This window comes from Oncorhynchus nerka, linkage group LG12 (genome assembly GCF_034236695.1).
Source record: "Oncorhynchus nerka isolate Pitt River linkage group LG12, Oner_Uvic_2.0, whole genome shotgun sequence".
In the NCBI taxonomy this organism is placed as follows: domain Eukaryota; kingdom Metazoa; phylum Chordata; class Actinopteri; order Salmoniformes; family Salmonidae; genus Oncorhynchus; species Oncorhynchus nerka.
This window is the reverse complement of record NC_088407.1, coordinates 44223081-44246676: the sequence shown is the minus strand read 5'-3', so window position 1 is coordinate 44246676 and position 23596 is coordinate 44223081. Positions and strand designations below refer to the sequence as shown.

At 40.3% G+C, this 23596-nt stretch overlaps 1 protein-coding gene across 4 annotated transcripts in view; it reads right to left on the bottom strand.

The window, feature by feature from the left end:
• The window catches only part of LOC115138262 (CAP-Gly domain-containing linker protein 4-like), a 92159-nt gene that overhangs the window by 36742 nt on the left and 31821 nt on the right, over nucleotides 1-23596 (bottom strand). For 3 of the 4 annotated variants that reach the window (XM_029674937.2, XM_065025610.1, XM_029674938.2), the window contains 2 exons: nucleotides 12357-12539; nucleotides 11802-11936 (listed from right to left, as the gene is read on the bottom strand). In XM_029674937.2, the coding sequence (XP_029530797.2) occupies nucleotides 11802-11936; nucleotides 12357-12539 (318 nt within the window). Of the gene's footprint in view, nucleotides 1-11801; nucleotides 11937-12356; nucleotides 12540-21226; nucleotides 21317-23596 lie in introns of all 4 variants that reach the window. The other variant, XM_065025611.1, reaches the window with a different exon arrangement.

Below are 23596 nucleotides of genomic sequence, written 5' to 3'. Positions count from 1 at the left end.
GATGAAGCAACTTTGGCATCGATTACAGCTTTGAGTCTTTTGGGGTATGACGCTACAAGCTCGGCACACCTGTATTTGGTGAGTTTCTCCCAATAGCACAGCTATTTTCAGGTCTCTAAAAAATAGATTTTCGATCACGTTCAAGTCTGAGCTCTGGGCCACTCAAGGACATTCAGAGACTTGTCCCGAAGCCACTCCTGTGTTGTTTTGGCTGTGTGCTTAGGGTCATTGTCCTGTTGGAAGGTGAACCTTCGCCCCAGTCTGAGGTCCTGAGCGCTCTGGAACAGGTTTTCATCAAGGATCTCGCTGTACTTTCCTCCATTCATCTTTCCCTGGTCTCCCAGTCCCTGCCACTGAAAAACATCCCGACAGCATGATGCTGGCACCACCATGCTTCACCATAGGGATGGTGCCAGGTTTCCTCTAGACATGAAACTGAGCATTCAGGCCAAAGTGTTCAATCTTGGTTTCATCAGACCAGAGAATCTTGTTCTTCATGGTCTGAGAATCCTTTAGGTGTCTTTTGGCAAACTCCAAGCGGACTGGCATGCCCCTTTTACTGAGGAGTGGCTTCCGTCTGGCCACTCTACCATAAAGGCCTCATTTGTCGAGCGCTGTGGAGATGGTTGTCCTTCTGGAAGGTTCTCCCATCTCCACACAAGAACTGTATCAGAGTGACCATCCGGTTCTTGGTTACTTTCCTTGCCAAGGCCCTTCTCCCCCGATTGCTCAGTTTGGCTGGGGGGACAGCTCTAGGAAGTCTTGGGGGTTCCAAACTTCTTCCATTTAAGAATGATAGAGGCCAGTGTGTTCTTGGGGACCTTCAATGCTGGACACATTTTTTGGTACCCTTTCCCAGATCTGTGCCTTGACGCAATCCTGTCTCGGAGCTCTACGGCAATTCCTTCAACCTCATGGCCTGGTTTTTGCTCGGACATGCACTGTCAACTGTGGGATTTATATAGACAGGTGTGTGTCTTTCCAAATCATGTACAATCAACTGAATTTACCACAGGTGTAGTCCAAGTTTAAGAAACATCTCAAGGATAATCAATGGAAACAGGATGCACCTGAGCTCAATTTCGAGTCATAAAGCAAAGGGTCTGAATACTTATGTAAATAAGGTATCTGTTTAATTAAAACTTCTTTGGGACTGGGGGGCAGTATTGAGTAGCTTGGATAAAAAGGTGCCCAGAGTAAACTGCCTGTTACTCAGGCCTAAAAGCTAGAATATGCAAATAATTAGTAGATTTGGAAAGAAATCACTTTGAAGTTTCTAAAACTGTTTGAATGATGTCTGTGAGTATAACAGAACTCATATGGCAGGCAAAAACCTGAGAAAAAATCCAACCAGGAAGTGGGAAATCTGAGGTTTGTAGTTTGCCTATCGAATATACAGTGTCTATGGGGTCATATTGCACTTCCTAAGGCTTCCACTAGATGTCAACAGTCTTTAGAACTTTGTTTGAGGCTTCTATACTATGAAGGGGGAGAGAAAGAGAGCTCTTTCAATCAGGTGTTTACCATGAGCTAATCACGCGCTCTCCCCTGAGAGCGACCTGCGTTCCTTTGCATTTCTAAAGACAAAGGAATTCTCCGGTTGGAACATTATTGAAGATTTATGTTAAAAACATCCTAAAGATTGATTACATCATTTGACATGTTTCTACGAACTGTAACGGGACTTTTTGACTTGTCGCCTGGACCTAGTGCTCGTGCCACATGAATTTGGATTACTGGGCTAAACGTGCAAACAAAAAGGAGGTATTTGGACATAAATGATGGACTTTTTCGAACAAAAACAAACATTTATTGTGGAATTGGGATTCCTGGGAGTGCATTCTGATGAATATCATCAAAGGTAAGTGAATATTTACAATGCTATTTCTGACTTCTGTTGACTACACAACATGGCGTGTATCTGTATGGCTTATTTTTGTGTCTGAGCGCCGTACTCAGATTATTGCATGGTGTGCTTTTTCCATAAAGTTGTCTTAAATCTGACACAGCAGTTGCATTAAGGAGAAGTGGATCTAAAATTCCATTCATAACACTTGTATCTTTTAGCAATGTTTATTATGAGTATTTCTGTAAATTGATGTGTCTCTCTGCAAAATCACCGGATGTTTTGGAACTACTGAACATAACGTACCAATGTAAACTCAGATTTTTGGATATCAATATCTACTTTATCGAACAAAACATACATGTATTGTGTAACAAGAAGTCCTATAGTGTCATCTGATGAAGATCATCAAAGGTTAGTGATTCATTTGATCTCTATTTCTGCTTTTTGTGTCTCCTCTCTTTGGCTGGAAAAATGGCTGTGTTTTTCTGTGACTACGTGCTGACCAAACATAATCGTTTGGTGTGCTTTCATCGTAAAGCCTTTCTGAAATCGGACAATGTGGCTGGATTTACAACAAGTTCATCTTTAAAATGGCGTAAAATACTTGTTTGTTTGAGGAATTTTAATTATGGGATTTCTGTTGTTTTGAATATGGCGCCCTGCAATTTCACTGGCTGTTGGCGAGGTGGGACGCTACCGTCCCACATATCCCAGAGAGGTTAAAAAATGTTATACATTTGCTAACATTTCTAAAAAACGGTTTTCACTTTGTCATTATGGGGTATTGCGTTTAGATTGATGAGGAAAAATAATAAGGCTGAATAATATTTTAGATTAAGGCTGTAACATAAAAAGTCAAGGGGCCTGATTACTTTCCGAATGCACATTGTAGGGTCAAAAAAAGTCTGAAATTATATTTTATACTAATACAATTGCTCAGCGATATAGATTTTTTAAAACAAGTAATACTTATTATCCTCAAAAAGGTAGGAGTTAAAATTGTTGACACCCCTAACGATTCTTATAAAATAAAGTAGTCACAAGTTTAGTACTTGGTCCCATATTCCTAGCACGGATTGACTACATCAAGTTTGAGACAACTTTGTTGGATTTTGGTTGTGTTTCAGATTAACTTGTGCCCAATAGAAATGTATGGTAAATAAGGTACTGTTATTTTGGGGTCACTTTTATTATAAATAAGAATATGTTTCTAAACACTCTTACATTAATGTGGAATTTACCATGACTACAGATAATCCTGAGTGAATCATAAATAATGAGTGAGAAAGTTATAGGGTCAAAGATCAAACGCCCAAGACATACTAACCTCTATCCATTAGCAATAACAGGAAGTTTGCATAAAGTTTGTTAGAATCTTATTCAAAATTATTCACAGCTGTAATAGCTTCCAAAGTTGCTTCCACCAAGTATTAACTCTAAGACATCAAGAAAAAAAAGTATTTATTAGGAAAATGTTCTAGAATTATCTTTGACTTTTAAAATTTAGAAGGTTGGGTAGATCTGTAGGATTTTTTTTTATGTAATCCTTTTTAGACTTAATTATAAAGCAGCAAAATGTGAAGACTGCAAGGGGTGTGTAGACTTTCAGTCGGCACTGCATATTACGTATCATGTATACATTGCATAATCCATATTGCTAATGAGGAGGTCAAGTGATGCTGCTGCCACTATTACTCAATGCTAATGGAAATGTTCAATGCAACCGCAATCGCTATGTAACGAACATGTGTTAAGAGCATGATATACTTCAATATGCTATCAACAACTTGCCATAAACTTGCAAACATGAAAATCCCTTGAAAACCAGCTCTGTTTGTTTCTGACTTGGTGAACATGTTTAAAAAAAACAAATTGTTAACCCTGATTAAGGCAGCTTGTAGGAAATGCCTTGGCATGGCAACAGAAGTACAAACAAGTGAGAAAACAAATATACAGTACTATGATGCTTAATATTATGTATGACGATACTCCATACAGTAGAGAATTTAACCCTGGGGATTGCTCATGGGTGTAATCCCAAAATAGTCCCAAAAACCAGACCGTAGGCATTAGTGTCAAAGGTCTGATTTCAATTACATTATTTTGGCAACGACGACAAAACAAACAAAAAAATGTCTAAGATGGGTCTTCTTCAGACAGCCAACTCTCCCAACAAATCATGGGTGTGGGAAGGCGGGCCTTAAAATGCAAGCGGGCGTTGTGGTCATGAAAAATCATCACTGCGGAGACATCTATTTCGTGCCCTTTTCTGTTGTTTTACCTCAAGTTCCATATCCACTTCCATCTTCTCACTTGTTCTTCAACGTCCTCCTCCTCAACCCCTGCATTATCGCCCTTGTTTGTCTCCACCATGAAACATTTTAGAACGCCATTTACCCATTGTGTTTCTGGAGTGATATTTGGCTGTGTACAAGCTAGCAAGCGTGAAATGAAGTAGCTAGCCAGAATGATGTTTGTTTTGAGAAAAGTCAGCTAACCTAGCTACTATCTAGTTCAATTTCTCTCAGGATTATGAAGGCAGCAAATTGTTTACAAAATTAGCATATTATTGACCTAAAAGGTTAGCTGTGTTAGCCCAGTCTTTAGCTTATCCAGGGTCAATGATACATAGAGCAACCATGTACTGTCTATCTATGGGAACAGCAGCAACCTTTTTGAAAGCAACATTGCTAAAAATGAATTAAGTAAATTATAATGAACATCATACTATGTTACCTGTAAATCCTAATTGTCATCTCCTTATTTTAATTTTGTACCTAAAGTACAATGGTTGGATATGCTGTGAGAATTTTTTCTCCCAGTGCTGCTGACAACTATTTTGGTCTGCTCATACAGAAGTAATAAAGGCCCAGTGCACTACTTTTGTGAACATTTGTTATACTTACACATTTTTATAATCTTTTTTAAAATTCTGATTTATCAGGGGGTGCTGTAGCACCCTCAGCACTCCTACTTCCACATGACTCTCGCATAGAACACAGAACAAGCCGACTAGGTAAATAGGTAAACTATTGTACTATGGGGATGTCTGATTTAGTTTTAATAACAACATTACATGGCAAGAATAGTAGCACTGGAAAGTTACAACCTGAGTGAAAAAGTAGAGGCATTGAATTATTTTGCCAGCAGCTAGAGTAGGCTACACACCGCTGTTTGAGTTGAGCACCGCGATGGAGCGGATTACAGACTATTTCATTCCCTTCATCTGAACATCAGTGTCAGCAATAATCATGCATGTCAGTTCAGTGCACACTGCGTAACCAAAAAATAAAGTATTTGAGAATACTTTGGGAATTTGGGAATATATTTCGTTGAACCCCTATCCCCCAGGAGATTTTTATTATGGATCTAAATCCATATAGCTGAAATTAATCGCAGTGATGGAGAACATTAACCCGTTTTCTGAATTGCCTTGTAAAAGCCTAACACTAAGATCGTATTTTATCATTTAGCTAGTCATGTCAGCAACATAACAAGCTTTGAAATGATGCCCACCTGACCCAGATTGCGATTTATAATGGAAAAATGATTGCGTAAACAACAACAGTAATTGTATGATAGTGGGGATGCAGGGCTGTGTTCCAAACAAAACAAGTCTGCTTGCTGTAGTTCCTCAGCAGCAGAGCTAAAAAATTTTTTAAAAAAGCACCTTATAGTTGAAGACTCTTCTTTGAGTCATAAAATTGCATTGAAATTACTAGGAACTGTGTAATGCTAGTAATTGTTTTTTTCTTATTTTGCACATACCCCAAATTTTGAAAGAATATTCTTATGTTACTGAATGTATCCAGAGTATTTTTTTAGATTAGTTATCAACAAATGCAGTGAAAAGTTAAGTAAATGTAAAATGCACATAAAATCAACAGCGTCCTCACCTTTAGTATAATAAATACACACAAATATCATACCCCAAGAGGTAAGCATTTTTTTTTTGGGGGGGGGGGGTAATGTTTGTGCATCTAACTTTTTTACTCATCATTATTTACAAATTATTCAGGATTATCTGTGATCATGGTCGTATTAACATGTATGTAGAAGTGTTTATAAACACATTATATTCTTATTTACAATAAAAGTTTCCTCCAATGACAAAATTCATTATTGACCATTAATTTATATTTCGGCATTAAATAATCTAAAACAACCAAAGCAAACAGCAAATACATCCAACAAGTTTGTAGAGTCACAAGCTTGATGTTAACAGTGCTAGGAATATGGGACGAAAACTAAACTTTTAACTACTTTAATACACAGCAGTGAATTTGTCACAATACTTGTGGTCCAATTAAATGGAGGGACTATGTATAACAAGTGCTTTAGTTTCTAAACAGTTCACCGAATATGGATGAAAATACCTTCAAATTATATCTTTCAGTCTGCACTATAACGTCATAGTCATTGTATCATTTCAAATCCAAAGTGTGGGGGTACAGAGCTAAAACCAAAAATGTGTAACTGTCCCAATACTATTGGAGCTCACTGTATTGCAATTATGCGATAACCACACCCAAGCCCAATGTCTTTCCTTTAGGTGGCAGTTTGCACAAAATAAAAATGACTTAAAGGATTTTACCTTTGGCCCCATAGATGTGTGTATGTAGGTAAGCGTTTGCCAGTAGAATTTCAGAACACTTTTTAGATTGCGAATAGATTGTATAATGGTCTGCATCATTTCCAATCCCCCACATATTTCTTTGTAAATACACACTACTGGTGAAAAGTTTAAGAACACCTACTCATTCAAAGTTTTTTCTCTATTTTTACTATTTTCTACATAGTAGTAGAATAATAGTGAATACATCAAAACTATGAAATCATGTACTAACCAAAAAAACTGTTATACAATTCAAAATACATTTTATATGAGATTCTTCAAAGTAGCCACCATTTGCCTTGATGACAGCTTTGCACACTCTCGGCATTGTTCAATTGCTTGTTCAATGAACCATAAACAATTAATGAATATGCACCTGTGGAACGGTCATTAAGACACTAACAGCTTACAGACGGTAGGCAATTAAGGTCACAGTTATGAAAACGTAGGACACTAAAAGAGGCCTTTCTACTGACTCTGAAAAACACTGCTCATCTGCGTGAACATGCCTTAGGCATGCTGCAAGGAGGCATGAGGACTGCAGATGTAGCCAGGGCAATAAATTGCAATGTCCATACAGTGAGACGCCTAAGACAGCGAGGACAGCTAATCATCCTCGCAGTGGCAGACCACGTGTAACAACATCTGCACGGGATTGGTACATCCCAACATCACATCTGCGGGACAGGTACAAGATGGCAACAACAACTGCCCGAGTAACACCAGGAATGCACAATCCCCCCATCAGTGCTCAGACTGTCCGTAATAGGCTGAGAGAGACTGGACTGAGGGATTGTAGGCCTGTTTTAAGGCAGGTCCTCACCAGACATCACCGGCAACAATGTCGCCTATGGGCACAAACCCACCGTCGCTGGACCAGACAGGACTGGCAAAAAGTGCTCTTCACTGACAAGTCGCGGTTTTGTCTCACCAGGGGTGATGGTTGGATTTGTGTTTATTGTCGAAGGAATGAGCGTTTCACCGAGGCCTGTACTCTGGAGCAGGATCGATTTGGAGGTGGAGGTTTTGTCATGGTTTTGTCATTTGATTTGATTTGTCATGGTCTGGGGCGGTGTGTCACAGCATCATCGGACTGAGGTTGTTGTCATTGCAGGCAATCTCAACGCTGTGCGTTACAGGGAAGATAACCTCCTCCCTCATGTGGTACCCTTCCTGTAGGCTCATCCTGACATGACCCTCCAGCATGACAATGCCACCAGCCATACTGCACGTTCTGTGCGTGATTTCCTGCAAGACAGAATGTCAGTGTTCTTCCATGGCCAGCAAAGTGCCCAGATCTCAATCCCATTGAGGACGTCTGGGACCTGTTGGATCGGAAGGTGAAGGCTAGGGCCATTCTCCCCAGAAATGTCCGGGAAATTGCAGGTGACTTGTTGGAAGACTGGGGTAACATCTCACAGCAAGAACAGGCAAATCTGGTGCAGTCCATGATGAGGAGATGCACTGCAGTACTTAATGCAGCTGGTGGCCATACCAGATACTGACTAACTTTTGATTTTGACCACCCCTTTGTTCACGTTATTACATTTCTGTTAGTTAAGTGTCTGTGGAACTTGTTCAGTTTGTCTCAGTTGTTGAATCTTGTCATGTTCATACAAATATTTACACGTTAAATTTGCTGAAAATAAACTCAGTTGACTGTGAGAGGATGTTTATTTTTTTCCTGAGTTTATATGGCAAAGTTGTGATTTTTTTGGTCCTTAAATTAAACTGGTATACTTTTTTCATTCATCGCTATTTTATTTAACCAATTTTGGTCTAATGCAGGGCCGGCAGAGAAGTTCCTTACTTTTCCCTCTTCCACTTGCCTCTTCCATATTTGCAGTAATGCTGCAATTAGTTGGTTGTAATTTTGAGTAGAGCAGACATTTCCATATATTTTAGTTAGCTGCATGTGTGACATAACTTGACAAGTCCTATTTATGATATCCTTTACAAAGATTATACTTTTTTTTGAGTTGAAGCACAATATTTGTTGCATTATTTGTTCTGTGTTTTCTGGTGGATTAAACTGAAATTTCAACCAACTTTATAATGGCTTGTTTTTAAAATAGCAATATTTTGGAGATTATTTCATTTTCAAATAACCGAAAGTAAGAGGTTATAAACTGAATAAAGGGAAAAAGGCCTTTCTTGATGGGGTGAGACATTCTTATTAATTTCTAGAGAACCAGTTCGGATTTAAGTATAACTTTTGTATGACTGACGTCTTCAGCTCTTCAAATTCATGTTCTAAAAATAGGCCCCTTTACATTTTGTCTGCCTTGCCATTCCAAATAAAATGTTATATTTTTAGCTCATATAATTAATAAAACAGGTATAAGCAAGACCATACGCAAATAGGTAAACTGCGACATGACTAAAGAGTTAATCGGGGTGATTTGTCCATAGGCAGACAGGTTTTTCCTTTCCAAGGAAGCAATATCGTATCTATCTTTGCTACCTTTCTATTAAGATCATTTCTCTCTTTCGGGATATGTATACCGAGTATGTCCACATCACCAAGAGAACATTTTATTGATAAACTACACGATAATGTAAAAGTTGTGATCCAAAACATAATATAGTACATTTTATCATAATTCGGTTGTAATCCAGAGAGGTTAGAAAAACTAGATAATCTATGAGGGATCCAAAATATGGATTTAAAAGACAACATCAGCCTACAATTACATTTATTTTAATGCCCTGGATATCTAACCCTTTGATGTTATTGTTGGATCGGTTGGATTTAAACAACTAACATTTTGATGGCAATGATAAATAGATATGCCGATAGTGGACAACCTTGTTTTACTCCAACACTTTGAGAAGTAGCCATTATTTACTATACATAACTTTAACCCATTTTATAAGAGATTCTCAAAACTTTAAATATTCCAGGCATTTATATATAAACTCCAGTAGAACTTTATCAAAAGCCTTTTCAAAGTGAGCTATGAATACCAGGCCTGGTTTTCCATGTTTTTCATTGGTGTTCTATTGTTTCCAGTACTTACATAATCTCCAAAATATCGTCCATGTAAAAAACATGACTGATTAGGATGAATAATATCTGACAACACCTTTTTAATTCTATGTGCTACGCATTTTACATCACAACACAGAAGTGTAAGAGGTCTCAATTTTTTTTTATGGACTAGATCTTTATGTTTACAACTTGGACCCTGTTTCAGTAAAAACGAGTGGTTAAAACATGCTAATAACAGTCCTCTGAGTATATCAAAAAAAGGATTGGTACAGTTCCTTGCAAAACTATTCACCCCCATGGCGGTTTTCCTATTTTGTTGCATTACAACCTGTAATTTAAATATATTTTTATTTGGATTTCATGTAATGGACATACACAAAAGATTCCAAATTTGAAGTGAGATAAAAAAAAAAACTTGTTTCAAAACATTCTAGAAAAAAAAAATGAAAAAGAGGTGCGTGCATATGTATTCACCCCCTTTGCTATGAAGCCCCTGAATAAGATCTGGTGCAACCAATTACCTTCAGAAGACATATAATTAGTTAAATAAAGTCCACCTGTGTGCAATCTAAGTGTCACATGATCTGTCATATGATCTCAGGGGCGGCAGAGTAGCCTAGTGGTTAGAGCGTTGGACTAGTAACTGGAAGGTTGCAAGTTCAAACCCCCGAGCTGACAAGGTACAAATCTGTCGTTCTGCCCCTGAACAGGCAGTTAACCTACTGTTCCTAGGCCGTCATTGAAAATAAGAATTTGTTCTTAACTGACTTGCCTAGTAAAATAAAGGTAAAATAAAAAAATAAAAAAATATACACGCCTGTTCTGAAGGGCCCCAGAGTCGGCAACACCACTAAGCAAGGGGCACCACCAAGCAAGCGGTACGATGGCGACCAAGGAGCTCTCCAAACAGGTCAGGGACAAAGTTGTGGAGAAGTACAGATCAGGGTTTGGTTATAAAAAAATATCAGAAACTTTGAACATCCCATGGAGCTCCATTATTAAAAACTGGAAAGAATATGGCACACAAACAAACCTGCCAAGATAGGGCCGCCCGCCAAAAATTATAGAACAGGCAAGGCAAGGAGGGCATTAATCCGAGGCAACAAAGATACCAAAGATAACCCTGAAGGAGCTGCAAAGATCCACAGCTGAGATTGGAGTATCTGTCCATAGGACCACTTTAAGCCATACAGCTTTACAGAAGAGTGTCAAGAAAATAATAAGCAAACATGTTTGATGTTCGCCAAAAGGCATGTGGGAGACTCCCCAAAAATATGGAAGAAGGTACTCTGGTCAGATGAGACTAAAACTGAGCTTTTTGGCAAACCCAGCATCATGCTGTGGGGATGTTTTTCATTGGCAGGGACAAGGAAACTGGTCAGAATTGAAGGAATGATGGAAGGAGCTAAATACAGGGAAATTCTTGAGGGAAACCTGTTTCAGTCTTTCAGAGATTTTAGACGGGGGCGGAGGTTCACCTTCCAGCAGGACAATGATACTAAGCATACTGCTAAAGCAACACTTGAGTGGTTTAAGGGAAAACATTTAAATGTCTTGGAATGGCCTAGTCAAAGCTCATACCTCAATCCAATTGAGAATCAGTGATATGACTTAAAGATTGCTGTACACCAGCAGAACCCATCCAACTTGAAGGAGCTGGAGTAGTTTTGCCTTGAAGAATGGGCAAAAATCCCAGTGGCTAGATGTGCCAAGCTTATATAGACATACCCCAAGAGACTTGCAGCTGTAATTGCTACAAAAGGTGTCTCTACAAAGTATTTACTTTGGGGGTGAATAGTTATGCACGCTCAAGTTTTCATTTTTTTTGTATTTGTTCTTGTTAATTTCACAATAAAAAAATATTTGGATCTTCAAGTGTTAGAAATGTTGTGTATATCAAACGATACAACCCCCCCCCCCCAAAATCTATTTTAATTCCAGGTTGTAAGGCAACAAAATAGGAAAAATGTCAAGGGGGTGAATACTTTTGCAAGCCACTGTATACCTCCACGGGTATGCCATCCAGCCCTGGAGTTTTGCCAGACTTAAAGGCTGTAATTGCATCAAGAAGTTCCTTCTCTGAAATTTGACCTTCACATGAGTCATAGTGGATATGGAGGAGACTGAAATGAAAACATGCTTAAAATACTTAACTTCCCCTTTCAAAATATTGTTTGGTGAATCATCGGTGACTCCGTCATTTCATACACTCTCCGTATTGACTGAATTGAAACATAATTGACCGCAACCCTGTTAGTATGGTAGTTATTATGCCAGTTCTCATGGTTACCAGTGGATGTAGCATGATGTGTGTAGTGGGTTTGGGGTATAGACAGTGATCTGACCTGGGGCAAAGTTGGTCTTGCCGTAGAAGCGGACCACCCCTGTTCTCTGGCCCACCACCAACACCCTCTCCCCTAGGCGCACCTCAGGCCCGTCACACACGGAGCTACTGGCCGAGGGAGTCCGGCTCCGGGGTACTGGAACATGGGAGGGGGAGGGAGAATATTAATGATTTTACCAACACCGTAAGCAGCTGTAACATCAGGGAAGCCATTAAAATAATCACCATCATGTTCACTAATGCCACCATCATAATTATGACTTATTATTCAAGCACCTTCCTGGACATAATAATAAGTCATTTCAGCTCTCAACATTACCATGGCCTCAAGGTCAATGCTAAAGTAATTATCGGCTATACTGCGCAAGAGCTCACTAATCGATGTGACTCTCAATTGTCAATGTAACTAACTAATAATCGGATTAGAGAGCGAAATGAAGGCTCCTCTACGACTTTAAACTGGTTCCACCATATAAGGTACATGGATAACACTCAAAGTGGTGGATTTAGTAGGTGGATTTCATTGGTTTGAAATTATGACACGAGAGTGCAGTACCAATGAGGGTTGGGCTGGGATTAGACCGGGTCGGAGGGGGCATGGTTTTGGAGCTAGGCTGAAGCCGTTCCCGCCGCTGCCTTGCGGGAGGCCGTTGTCGTGGAAACGGCCGAGGTTGCACGGTCAGGCCATGTCTGGAGTCCAGGGAGGATGAAGAGGAAGAGAGGGAACGAGAGAGAGCACCTGGGGGAGGAAAATAAGGAGTGGACAGTTAGCGAAGAGGTAAAAGTTAATAATTCACCATAAGCAAAATAATATAAATGGGAAAAACAAGATATGCGATCAGAAGACAATGTTTAGATGAATGTGGTAAGGCCTTGAGGAAAACTACCAGAAATCAGTCACTGCACACCACTTTGATCAAGCAGTGCATCAAGCTTCCAACCGAAGCTTGCAAGACACGTACAGAGGAAGTGCTCTTTCTCTACACCCTAAATCACACAGCAGGGTGTGTGCATACAATCTTAATACCAAACCATCCATTTCAATCATGTCTGCCATGAGATCTATATCATTCCCTGGATCCCATGAAGCACGCAATTCAGAGCCTGCTTAAATGGATCGACATTGTATCAATTTTATCGTTGTCCCTAAACCGGTACGGTTGTGGCTCAATGTGCGATAATGTGATTAGAATGATATTGTAAACAACAGCGCACTTTCCGGAACATAGACATGTTTTATATGGGCAGAAAACTTATATTGATATTAATCGAACTGCACTGTCCAATTTACAGTATCTATTACAGTGAAAAAATACCATACTATTGTTTGAGGATTGTGCACAACAATAAAACATTTTATCACAGCAACTGGTTTGATACATTCACCTCTGAAGGTAAATAATGTACTTACATTCAGTAATCTTGCTCTGATTTGTCATCCTGAGTGAGGGTCCCAGAGATGAAATTAAACATAGTTTTCAAAAAAGAAAGGAGGACATGTTCAACGGAAACAAATGTTTAAAAACTTCTTATGTATCAAATCCCGTTAGCGGGATCGTTTTGACAACATCCGGTGAAATGGCAGAGCACCGAATTCAGATAAAATTATTATAAATATTTAACTTTCATACAAGTGCAATACAGCAAAATAAAGCTTAACTTCTTGTTAATCCAACCACCGTGTCAGATTTCAAAAAGGCTTTACGGCAAAAGCAAACCATGCTATTATCTGAGGACAGCACCCCAACAAACAAACACATGACAATCATATTTCAACCCGCCAGGCGCAACACAAAACTCAGAAATAACGATATAATTCATGCCTTACCTTTGAAGATCATCTTTTGTTGGCACTCCAATATGTCCCATAAACATCACAAATGGTCCTTTTGTTCGATTAATTCCGTCGTTATATCCCCAAAATGTAAATTTATTTGGCGCGTTTGATTCAGAAAGAACACTGGTTCCAATCGCCCAACATGACTACAAATTATCTAATAAATTATCTGTAATCTTGGTCCAAACATTTCAAACAACTTTCCTAATCCAACTTTAGATATTTTAAAAAGTAGATAACAGATCAAATTTAAGACGGGATAAACTGTGTTCAATAGCGGATAAAATCAAAGTGGAGCGAGCTTCAGGTCGCGCGCCCCAAACAAAAGAGTCCAGTTGGCTCGACTTCCAGAAAGGAAAGGGCTACTTCTTCATTACTCAAAGGAAAAACATCAACCAATTTCTAAAGACTGTTGACATCTAGTGGAAGCCATAGGAACTGCAAGCATATTTCTATTAAAACGGGCATGCCATTGAAAACAGTTTGACCTCAAAACAAATTTCCCTGGATGTATTGTGCTCGGGGTTTCGCCTGCCAAATCAGTTCTGTTATACTCACAAACATTATTCAAACAGTTTTAGAAACTTCACAGTGTTTTCTAACACAATCTAATAATATGCATATCTATCCAAATCTAATAATATGCATATCCTAGCTTCTGGGCCTGAGTAGCAGGCAGTTTATTTGGGCACGCATTTCATCCGGATGTGAAAATACTGCCCCCTATCCCAGAGAGATTTAAAAATCAGATGCATTTCCAACTGTATGACCATCAGGGAGTACAAAGAAATGTTAATACAATGTCCCCTTTTGAACAGATTTGTCTAATCAGACCCAATTTGAAGAGGGAGTGGTTACAAAATAGATTGGACAACAACTAGTTAGCAAAACTATACACATTAAAATGTGAAATACTGTAGATATGTTATCAAAAAAATTCAGCTACAAGCATCAAAACGCCTAGAAAGGTAGTTCTAACCTTACATATGACTGGGAAAAGTGCCAAGAATAGGAGAGCCATCTATTCCATAGTACACTAGAACACAGCAAACATGGACAACAAGTCTAAACATAGCTGAGGGCAATAGAGCAAAATGTCCACTAGATGACAGGAAATGGATCTATCACGACTCCGCAGGAAAGGTGAGAAATCCATATCTTCATTTAAACCAGGGTACTTAGTGGCCTGTAGTTTGTAAATCCAAAAACACTCCCATTGATTTAGCTGTTTAAGACGGTCCTCTTTTCTAATTGAGGCCGGAACATGATCAATACCCATAGCTTGTAGGGAGGCAGGGTTGCCATGGTGTAAGGAACTGTAGTGCCTTGCCATGGGGTAGTCTTTATTGCCTACCCTGATGACGTACTTGTGTTCCGCTAAGCGGTCTTAAGGCGGTCTTTGTCCGTCCAATGTAGAACACCTTGCACTGTGGACATTCCAATCTGTAGATGACATCAGTGGTTTTGCAATTAATTAAATGCTTGATATTTTAGAAGCTGATATTTTAGAAGCTGTGTCAACAAAATACTTTTTCTGTGAAATATTTCTGCAATGGTTGCATTTAAAAGAGACCCTGGGTTTGTGATCTAGTGAAGTTTTTTGAGTCACCAGGAAGATAGCTGTGGACTAATTTGTCATTTAGGGTAGGACATCTCTTAAAGCTTATTGCTCTGGGAAGACTTGGCGTAGTAGTGTATCGCTTTGGATGATTCTCCAATTATTTTTAATGATCTCTGCTTCAGTGCTGTATTTTGTAACAAAGTACACTCTCTCTGATGTATCACGAGGCACTCCCCTACGCAACAAGTTCTCTCTGTCAAGTCGTCCCGCCCATATACCTGTATATTTCAGGGCACGATTCAAGAAGTGATTCTCCAATTCAGCAGATTTGACACTGTAGTCTGTTTCCAGATCACAAATTCTGAGGACTCTTTGGAATTGGCCATATGGAATGTTCTCTTTTAGCCTTTTGGGGTGAAAGCTGTCTACCCTCAGAATGATATTCCCATCTGTAGGCTTCCTAAATATTGATGTGTGCAAACAACCTTTGACATGTTTGTCAAAGTCCAAAACATGTATGTTATCCTTGCTGTACTCCATAGTTAGTTTGATGTTAGGGTTAATGCTGTTATTGGTGGAAGGAAATAAGTTAATCTTCTGAGCCGGACCAGAACAGGCAAACATCATCAATGTCCCAAACATATAATCCGGTCAAAGAACTGGCTATTAGAAGGATCCAAAATGAAGTCATTTTCACATTTACCCAAGTACAAACCAGCGTAGGAAGGGCTGTAGCATGCTCCCATGGCACATCCTTTGACTTGTTTAAAAATACGGTCCTGAAAGACAAGGATATTAAGTCCATTCAGTGAGTGAGACAATGAATTATGCAGGAGGCATCTGGGTCTCAGGCCGGGTACTCAAGAAATGGTGCATACCTACCAATCCTTGTTCATGTTCAAATGGTATAGAGACTCCACATCCATGTTGACTAAAAAGGAAGCTGTAGCCATATTGTTCAGTTTCTTAATTTTATTCAACACATCTGTGGTATCTTGAAGATAGGCTGGGGGTGATGGCAGAAAAGGCTTAAAGTAATCAATGTACTTAAGAGATGGGTTCTGTCAGACTTTTTTTAAATACATTTTTTAACTAATGACTGGTCTGCTTGGGGGGGGGTTCAAGATTCTTGTGGACTTTTGGAAGAAGATAAAAAGAAGCCACACACGGACTGCCATTGAAAATAAATTTGAACTCATTGTCTGAAATGTAGCCATTCTCCTTAGCTTCTGTGAGGATCCCTTTCAATTCAGTTTTTAGGTCCTCTGTAGGGTATGAGGGTAAGAGATTGGTAGAATTCATCATTGTCTAATTGACGGTAGGCTTCTGTCACATATTTGTCTTTACCACACTATTGTAACGCCATCTTTGTCTGCTTTTTTTAACCACAAACCGTCCATTTTTTGACAATGATTGAACTGCATTCCTCTATGTCTTACAAAGATTACGTTGTGTTTGGTTAGAGTCAATTTTACCTTTAAAACAGATTCTCCACATCAAAATGCACTTTCTTGGCAAGTGTATTTAGTGTGGCATTCTGGACGATGGGACAAAATGTGGCCTTGGGTTTAAAAGGTGTTTTTGAGGGCACAGAAACTACCTGACCTGAGACACTGGTGTCTGTTGTTGGATAGATGTTTTGCAAAATAGGTCAATCTTTGAATTTAATGAATTAGTTGAGTATATGTGTGCAAAGGACAGTCCTTTAGACAAGACCGTTAACACAATCATCAGAAAGGGGTTATCCAGAAATGTTGATCACAGGCTTGTTCTGGTCCTGCTCCGTGTGGTTGGATTGTCTTGGTTTCTTCCTCCCCCCTCCGTGTTAGCCGCTTCCGCGTCCTCTCCCTCTCTCGTTGAGGAACCTGTGTGGCTCCTCTTCATGGTCTAAAAAATCTTGGGAGGAGCTGGCCTCTGAGTGTCTGGGGTGATGCTCATCGTCACCTCTTGGAAAGTTGAAAGAAACAGATCAAGTTTTCCTCTGTGGATGCGATTCTGAATTCTTGTGGGTTGGTTTTCTCCAGGCAAAGACCTTGCCATCGCAATAGTCTACTTTCAAGATCGTATCACATTGTGCTTTGTTAGAATTGTCACTTATGTGATTTTCCGTTTTTACTAATTCAATTTCTGTTTGGACTAACTTGTCTGTCCTTTTTAAATGTTTATATTAGAAGTAGCATTAGGTCAAAAGAACACCTGTTGAGAATAGCCTCCCATTTATCTCTAAATTCAGTTTTACCTTGTGCTCCATTAGCTGGAAACTTCATAATACGGAGTCCTCTGGGGATTAGGCCTTTCCTCCAATAGTCAGACGAGGTAATAGAATTGAGGTCAAGTTTGGTGTCTTTCTCCATAAGCTGTTGCAAGTCTCCGTAAGCCTTGTTTAACCTCTTTGGGCTGAAATACCGTTAACGGGATGATATGACAACAGCCAGTGAAAGTGCAGGGTGCCATTTTCAAAACATCAGAAATCTCAATTAACATACAGTGGGGCACAAAAGTATTTAGTCAGCCACCAATTGTGCAAGTTCTCCCACTTAAAAATATGAGAGGACTCTAATTTTCATCATAGGTACACTTCAACTATGACAGACAAAATGAGGAAAAAAAATCCAGAAAATAACATTGTAGGATTTTTAATGAATTTATTTGCAAATTATGGTGGAAAATAAGTATTTGATCACCTACAAACAAGCAAGATTTCTGGCTCTCACAGACCTGTAACTTCTTCTTTAAGAGGCTCCTCTGTCCTCCACTCGTTACCTGTATTAATGGCACCTGTTTGAACTTGTTATCAGTATAAAAGACACCTGTCCACAACCTCAAACAGTCACACTCCAAACTCTACTATGGCCAAGACCAAAGAGCTGTCAAAGGACACCAGAAACAAAATTGTAGACCTGCACCAGGCTGGGAAGACTGAATCTGCAATAGGTAAGCAGCTTGGTTTGAAGAAATCAACTGTGGGAGCAATTATTAGGAAAAGAAAGACATACAAGACCACTGATAATCTCCCTCGATCTGGGGCTCCACGCAAGATCTCACCCCGTGGGGTCAAAATGATCACAAGAACGGTGAGCAAAAATCCCAGAACCACACGGGGGGGCCTAGTGAATGACCTGCAGAGAGCTGGGACCAAAGTAACAAAGCCTACCATCAGTAACACACTACGCCGCCAGGGACTCAAATCCTGCAGTGCCAGACGTGTCCCCCTGCTTAAACCAGTACATGTCCAGGCCCATCTGAAGTTTGCTAGAGAGCATTTGGATGATCCAGAAGAAGATTGGGAGAATGTCATATGTTCAGATGAAACACTCTGGAAAGATCCAGAGTTACCTCTGCAGCAGAGGATATGTTCATTAGAGTTACCCGCCTCAGAAATTGCAGCCCAAATAAATGCTTCAGAGTTCAAGTAACACACACATCTTAACATCAACGGTTCCAATGAGACAGGCCATTGAATTTCTGCAAAGACACCACTACTAAAGGCCACCAATAAGAAGAAGAGATCTGCTTGAGACGCAGAGCAGGTGAACGGATTATCTCAGCATATGTGGTTCCCACAATGAAGCATGGAGGTGGTGTTATAGCGCTTTGCTGGTGACACTGGCAGTGATTTATTTACAATTCAAGGCACACTTAACCAGCAAGGCTACCACAACATTCTGCAGCGATACGCCATCCCAACTGGTTTGCATTTAGTGGAAGTATCATTTGTTTTTCAACAGGACAATGACCCAAAACACACCTCCAGGCTGTGTAAGGGCAATTTGACCAAGAAGGAGTTGTGATGGAGTGTTGCATCAAATGACCTTTTATTTATTTTATTTTTTATTTCACCTTTATTTAACCAGGTAGGCTAGTTGAGAACAAGTTCTCATTTGCAACTGCGACCTGGCCAAGATAAAGCATAGCAGTGTGAACAGACAACACAGAGTTACACATGGAGTAAACAATTAACAAGTCAATAACACAGTAGAAAAAAAAATGGGCAGTCTATATACAATGTGTGCAAAAGGCATGAGGAGGTAGGCGAATAATACAATTTTGCAGATTAACACTGGGGTGATAAATGATCAGATGGTCATGTACAGGTAGAGATATTGGTGTGCAAAAGAGCAGAAAAGTAAATAAAAAAAAATAAAAAAAATAAAAAAACAGTATAAAAACAGTATGGGAATGAGGTAGGTGAAAATGGGTGGGCTATTTACCAATAGACTATGTACAGCTGCAGCGATCGGTTAGCTGCTCGGATAGCTGATGTTTGAAGTTGGTGAGGGAGATAAAAGTCTCCAACTTCAGCGATTTTTGCAGTTCGTTCCAGTCACAGGCAGCAGAGTACTGGAACGAAAGGCGGCCAAATGAGGTGTTGGCTTTAGGGATGATCAGTGAGATACACCTGCTGGAGCGTGTGCTACGGATGGGTGTTGCCATCGTGACCAGTGAACTGAGATAAGGCGGAGCTTTACCTAGCATGGACTTGTAGATGACCTGGAGCCAGTGGGTCTGGCGACGAATATGTAGCGAGGGCCAGCCGACTAGAGCATACAAGTCGCAGTGGTGGGTGGTATAAGGTGCTTTGGTGACAAAACGGATGGCACTATGATAGACTGCATCCAGTTTGCTGAGTAGAGTGTTGGAAGCCATTTTGTAGATGACATCGCCGAAATCGAGGATCGGTAGGATAGTCAGTTTTACTAGGGTAAGCTTGGCGGCGTGAGTGAAGGAGGCTTTGTTGCGGAATAGAAAGCCGACTCTTGATTTGATTTTCGATTGGAGATGTTTGATGTGAGTCTGGAAGGAGAGTTTGCAGTCTAGCCAGACACCTAGGTACTTATAGATGTCCACATATTCAAGGTCGGAACCATCCAGGGTGGTGATGCTAGTCGGGCATGCGGGTGCAGGCAGCGATCGGTTGAAAAGCATGCATTTGGTTTTACTCGCGTTTAAGAGCAGTTGGAGGCCACGGAAGGAGTGCTGTATGGCATTGAAGCTCGTTTGGAGGTTAGATAGCACAGTGTCCAATGACGGGCCGAAAGTATATAGATTGGTGTCGTCTGCGTAGAGGTGGATCAGGGAATCGCCCGCAGCAAGAGCAACATCATTGATATATACAGAGAAAAGAGTCGGCCCGAGAATTGAACCCTGTGGCACCCCCATAGAGACTGCCAGAGGACCGGACAGCATGCCCTCCGATTTGACACACTGAACTCTGTCTGCAAAGTAATTGGTGAACCAGGCAAGGCAGTCATCCGAGAAACCGAGGCTATTGAGTCTGCCGATAAGAATATGATGATTGACAGAGTCGAAAGCCTTGGCGAGGTCGATGAAGACGGCTGCACAGTACTGTCTTTTATCTATGGCGGTTATGATATCGTTTAGTACCTTGAGCGTGGCTGAGGTGCACCCGTGACCGGCTCGGAAACCAGATTGCACAGCGGAGAAGGTACGGTGGGATTCGAGATGGTCAGTGACCTGTTTGTTGACTTGGCTTTCGAAGACCTTAGATAGGCAGGGCAGGATGGATATAGGTCTATAGCAGTTTGGGTCCAGGGTGTCTCCCCCTTTGAAGACCTGGCCTCCATAATCACCTGACTTCAACCCAATTGAGATGGTTTGGGATTAGTTGGAACGCAGAGTGAAGGAAAAGCAGCCAATGTGGAAACTCCTTCAAGACTGTTGGAAGAGCATTCCAGGTGAAGCTGGCCAAGAATGAATGTGCAAAGCTGTCACCAAGGCAAAGGGTGGCTACTTTGAATAATCTAAACTCTACAATATATATAAAATATATTTGTTTAAAACTTTTTGGGTTAACATATGATTCCAAATGTGTTATTTCATAGTTTTGACAATTATTCTACAATGTAGAAAATAGACAATAGTAAAAATAAAGAAAAACCCTTGAATGAGTGGGTGTGTACAAACATTTGACTGGTAGTGTATGATAAGCATTTGGAACCCATTCTGGGTAGAATTCATACTTCCCAAACACAGTGCAAGACAGGCCATTCCAATTTGACTATAGTACCTGTCTTGGCCTCAGGGGTGTCATCTGTGCCCTGTTCAGGAACTGGGCAGATTTTTGGTTTATCAGGTGATTTTGGGGTGGATGGAGAACCTTTTCCCCACACGTAGACAAATAAATAAAGGGACAAAATCTGACAGAGAAAATGAGAACATGAGAATTTGACAGGGACAAGAGTGCGAAAAGGAAACAAAACAAGAAAAATTAGAAGGAAAAGTTGACGGGGACAGGATAGTGAAACGGAGACAAAAATAAGAAAAACATAGGAAAAGTGGGAAGGTTGCCAACAAGATGAGGAGAAAGAAAGAGTGAAATATAAGCAAAAGAGAGAGAAAGAGAGTTGGTGATGCAAATGTAACGAAAGACAGCGTGACATTGCAGTGAAAGGGACTATAGAGAGCGTGGGAGAACAAAAATAGACATATTGAAAAGCAACACTGGTCACCAAGGCCCTCAGAGAGATTCCAACATCGTGCGAATGAGAGGTCACTCCCACGCAAGAGCCCCAATCAAAACCGGACCCGACTGACTCCAAGGACAGTGGAAGCGGCCATTCATTGTTATCCAATACAAGGAAATTATTTCACCACAATGGTCCTCTTCTCATAGTTCAGCCTTTAGGTGTCTGATGCTAAATGGTTGAATGGTGAAGCTGAGTGGTTGACTAATGTCTGAATAGATACTCATTACAAGAAAGTCCAGAGCCTTTCAACGTGATGCTAGTCTTTCTTTTTAATCCAAAGTGAAGGGGGAGAAAACTGCAGGTAAACTACAAGTATTTAACAGGTACCTTGTAGGGATGAACATGAATAACCGAGTACTCAAAATTACTTCAAAGCTTGATATTTAACCAGAGCTTTAAAAAAAACAAAAAAACATTTTAAAGGTCACATGCGCCGAATACAACAGGTGTAGTAGACCTTACCGTGAGATGCTAACTTATAAGCCCTTAAAAAGCAACGCAGTTCAAGAAATAGAGTTCAGAAAATATTTACTAAATAAACTAAGGTGAAAACAATATAGTCAATGTGTGGGGGTACAGATTAGTCTAGGTAATTTCTAAAGTGACTATGCATAGATAAAAAAAAAAGCAAGTAGCAGCAGTGTAAAAATAACATTTTCCCAATATTTTGGGCCTTTCTCTGACATCGTCTAGTATACATACAGTTGAAGTCGGAAGTTTACATACACTTAGGTTGGAGTCATTAAAACTCGTTTTTCAAACACTCCACAAATTTTTGTTAAAAAACTATAGTTTTGGCAAATCGGTTACGACATCTGCTTTGTGCATGACACAAGTCATTGTACCAAAAATTAATTACAGACATATTATTTAACTTATAATTCGCGGTATCACAATTCCAGTGGGTCAAATGTTTACATACACTAAGTTGACAGTGCCTAAAAACAGCTTGGAAAATTCCAGAAAATTATGTCATGGCTTTAGAAGCTTCTCATAGGCTAATTGACATCATTTGAGTCAATTGGAGGTGTACTTGTGGATGTATTTCAAGGCCTTCCTTCAAACTCAGTGCCTCTTTGCTTGACATCATGGGAAAATCAAAAGAAAACCAGCCAAGACCTCGTAAAAAAATGTTGTAGGCCTCCACAAGTCTAGCTCATCCTTGGGCGTAATTTCCAAATGCCTGAAGGTACCACGTTCATCTGTACAAATAATATTACTTAAGTATAAACACTATGGGACCATGCAGCCATCATACCGGTCAGGAAGGAGACGAGTTCGGTCTCCTAGAGACGAACATACTTTGGTGCGAGAAGTGCAATCCCAGAACAGCAGCAAAGAACCTTGTGAAGATGCTGGAGGAAACAGGTACAAAAGTTTCTATATCCACAGTAAAACGAGACCTATAACAACATAACCTGAAAGGCATTTTGTGGCAAAATGGCGTAAGGACAACAAAGTTTCACAGACAAACTGAATTGGTCCACCCACACAGACAGCATCGTGAAGAAGGCGCCTCTTCAACCTCAGGAGGCTGAAGAAATTCGGCTTGTCACCAAAAGCACTCACAAACTTCTACAGATGCACAATCGAGAGCATCCTGTCGGGCTGTATCACCGCCTGGTACGGCAACTGCTCCGCCCACAACAGTAAGGCTCTCCAGAGGGTAGTGAGGTCTGCACAACGCATCACCGGGGGCAAACTACCTGCCCTCCAGGACACCTACACCACCCGATGTCACAGGAAGGCCATAAAGATCATCAAGGACAACAACCACTCCAGCCACTGCCTGTTCACCCCGCTATCATCCAGAAGGCGAGGTCAGTACAGGTGCATCAAAGCTGGGACCGAGAGACTGAAAAACAGCTTCTATCTCAAGGCCATCAGAGTGTTAAACAGCCACCACTAAC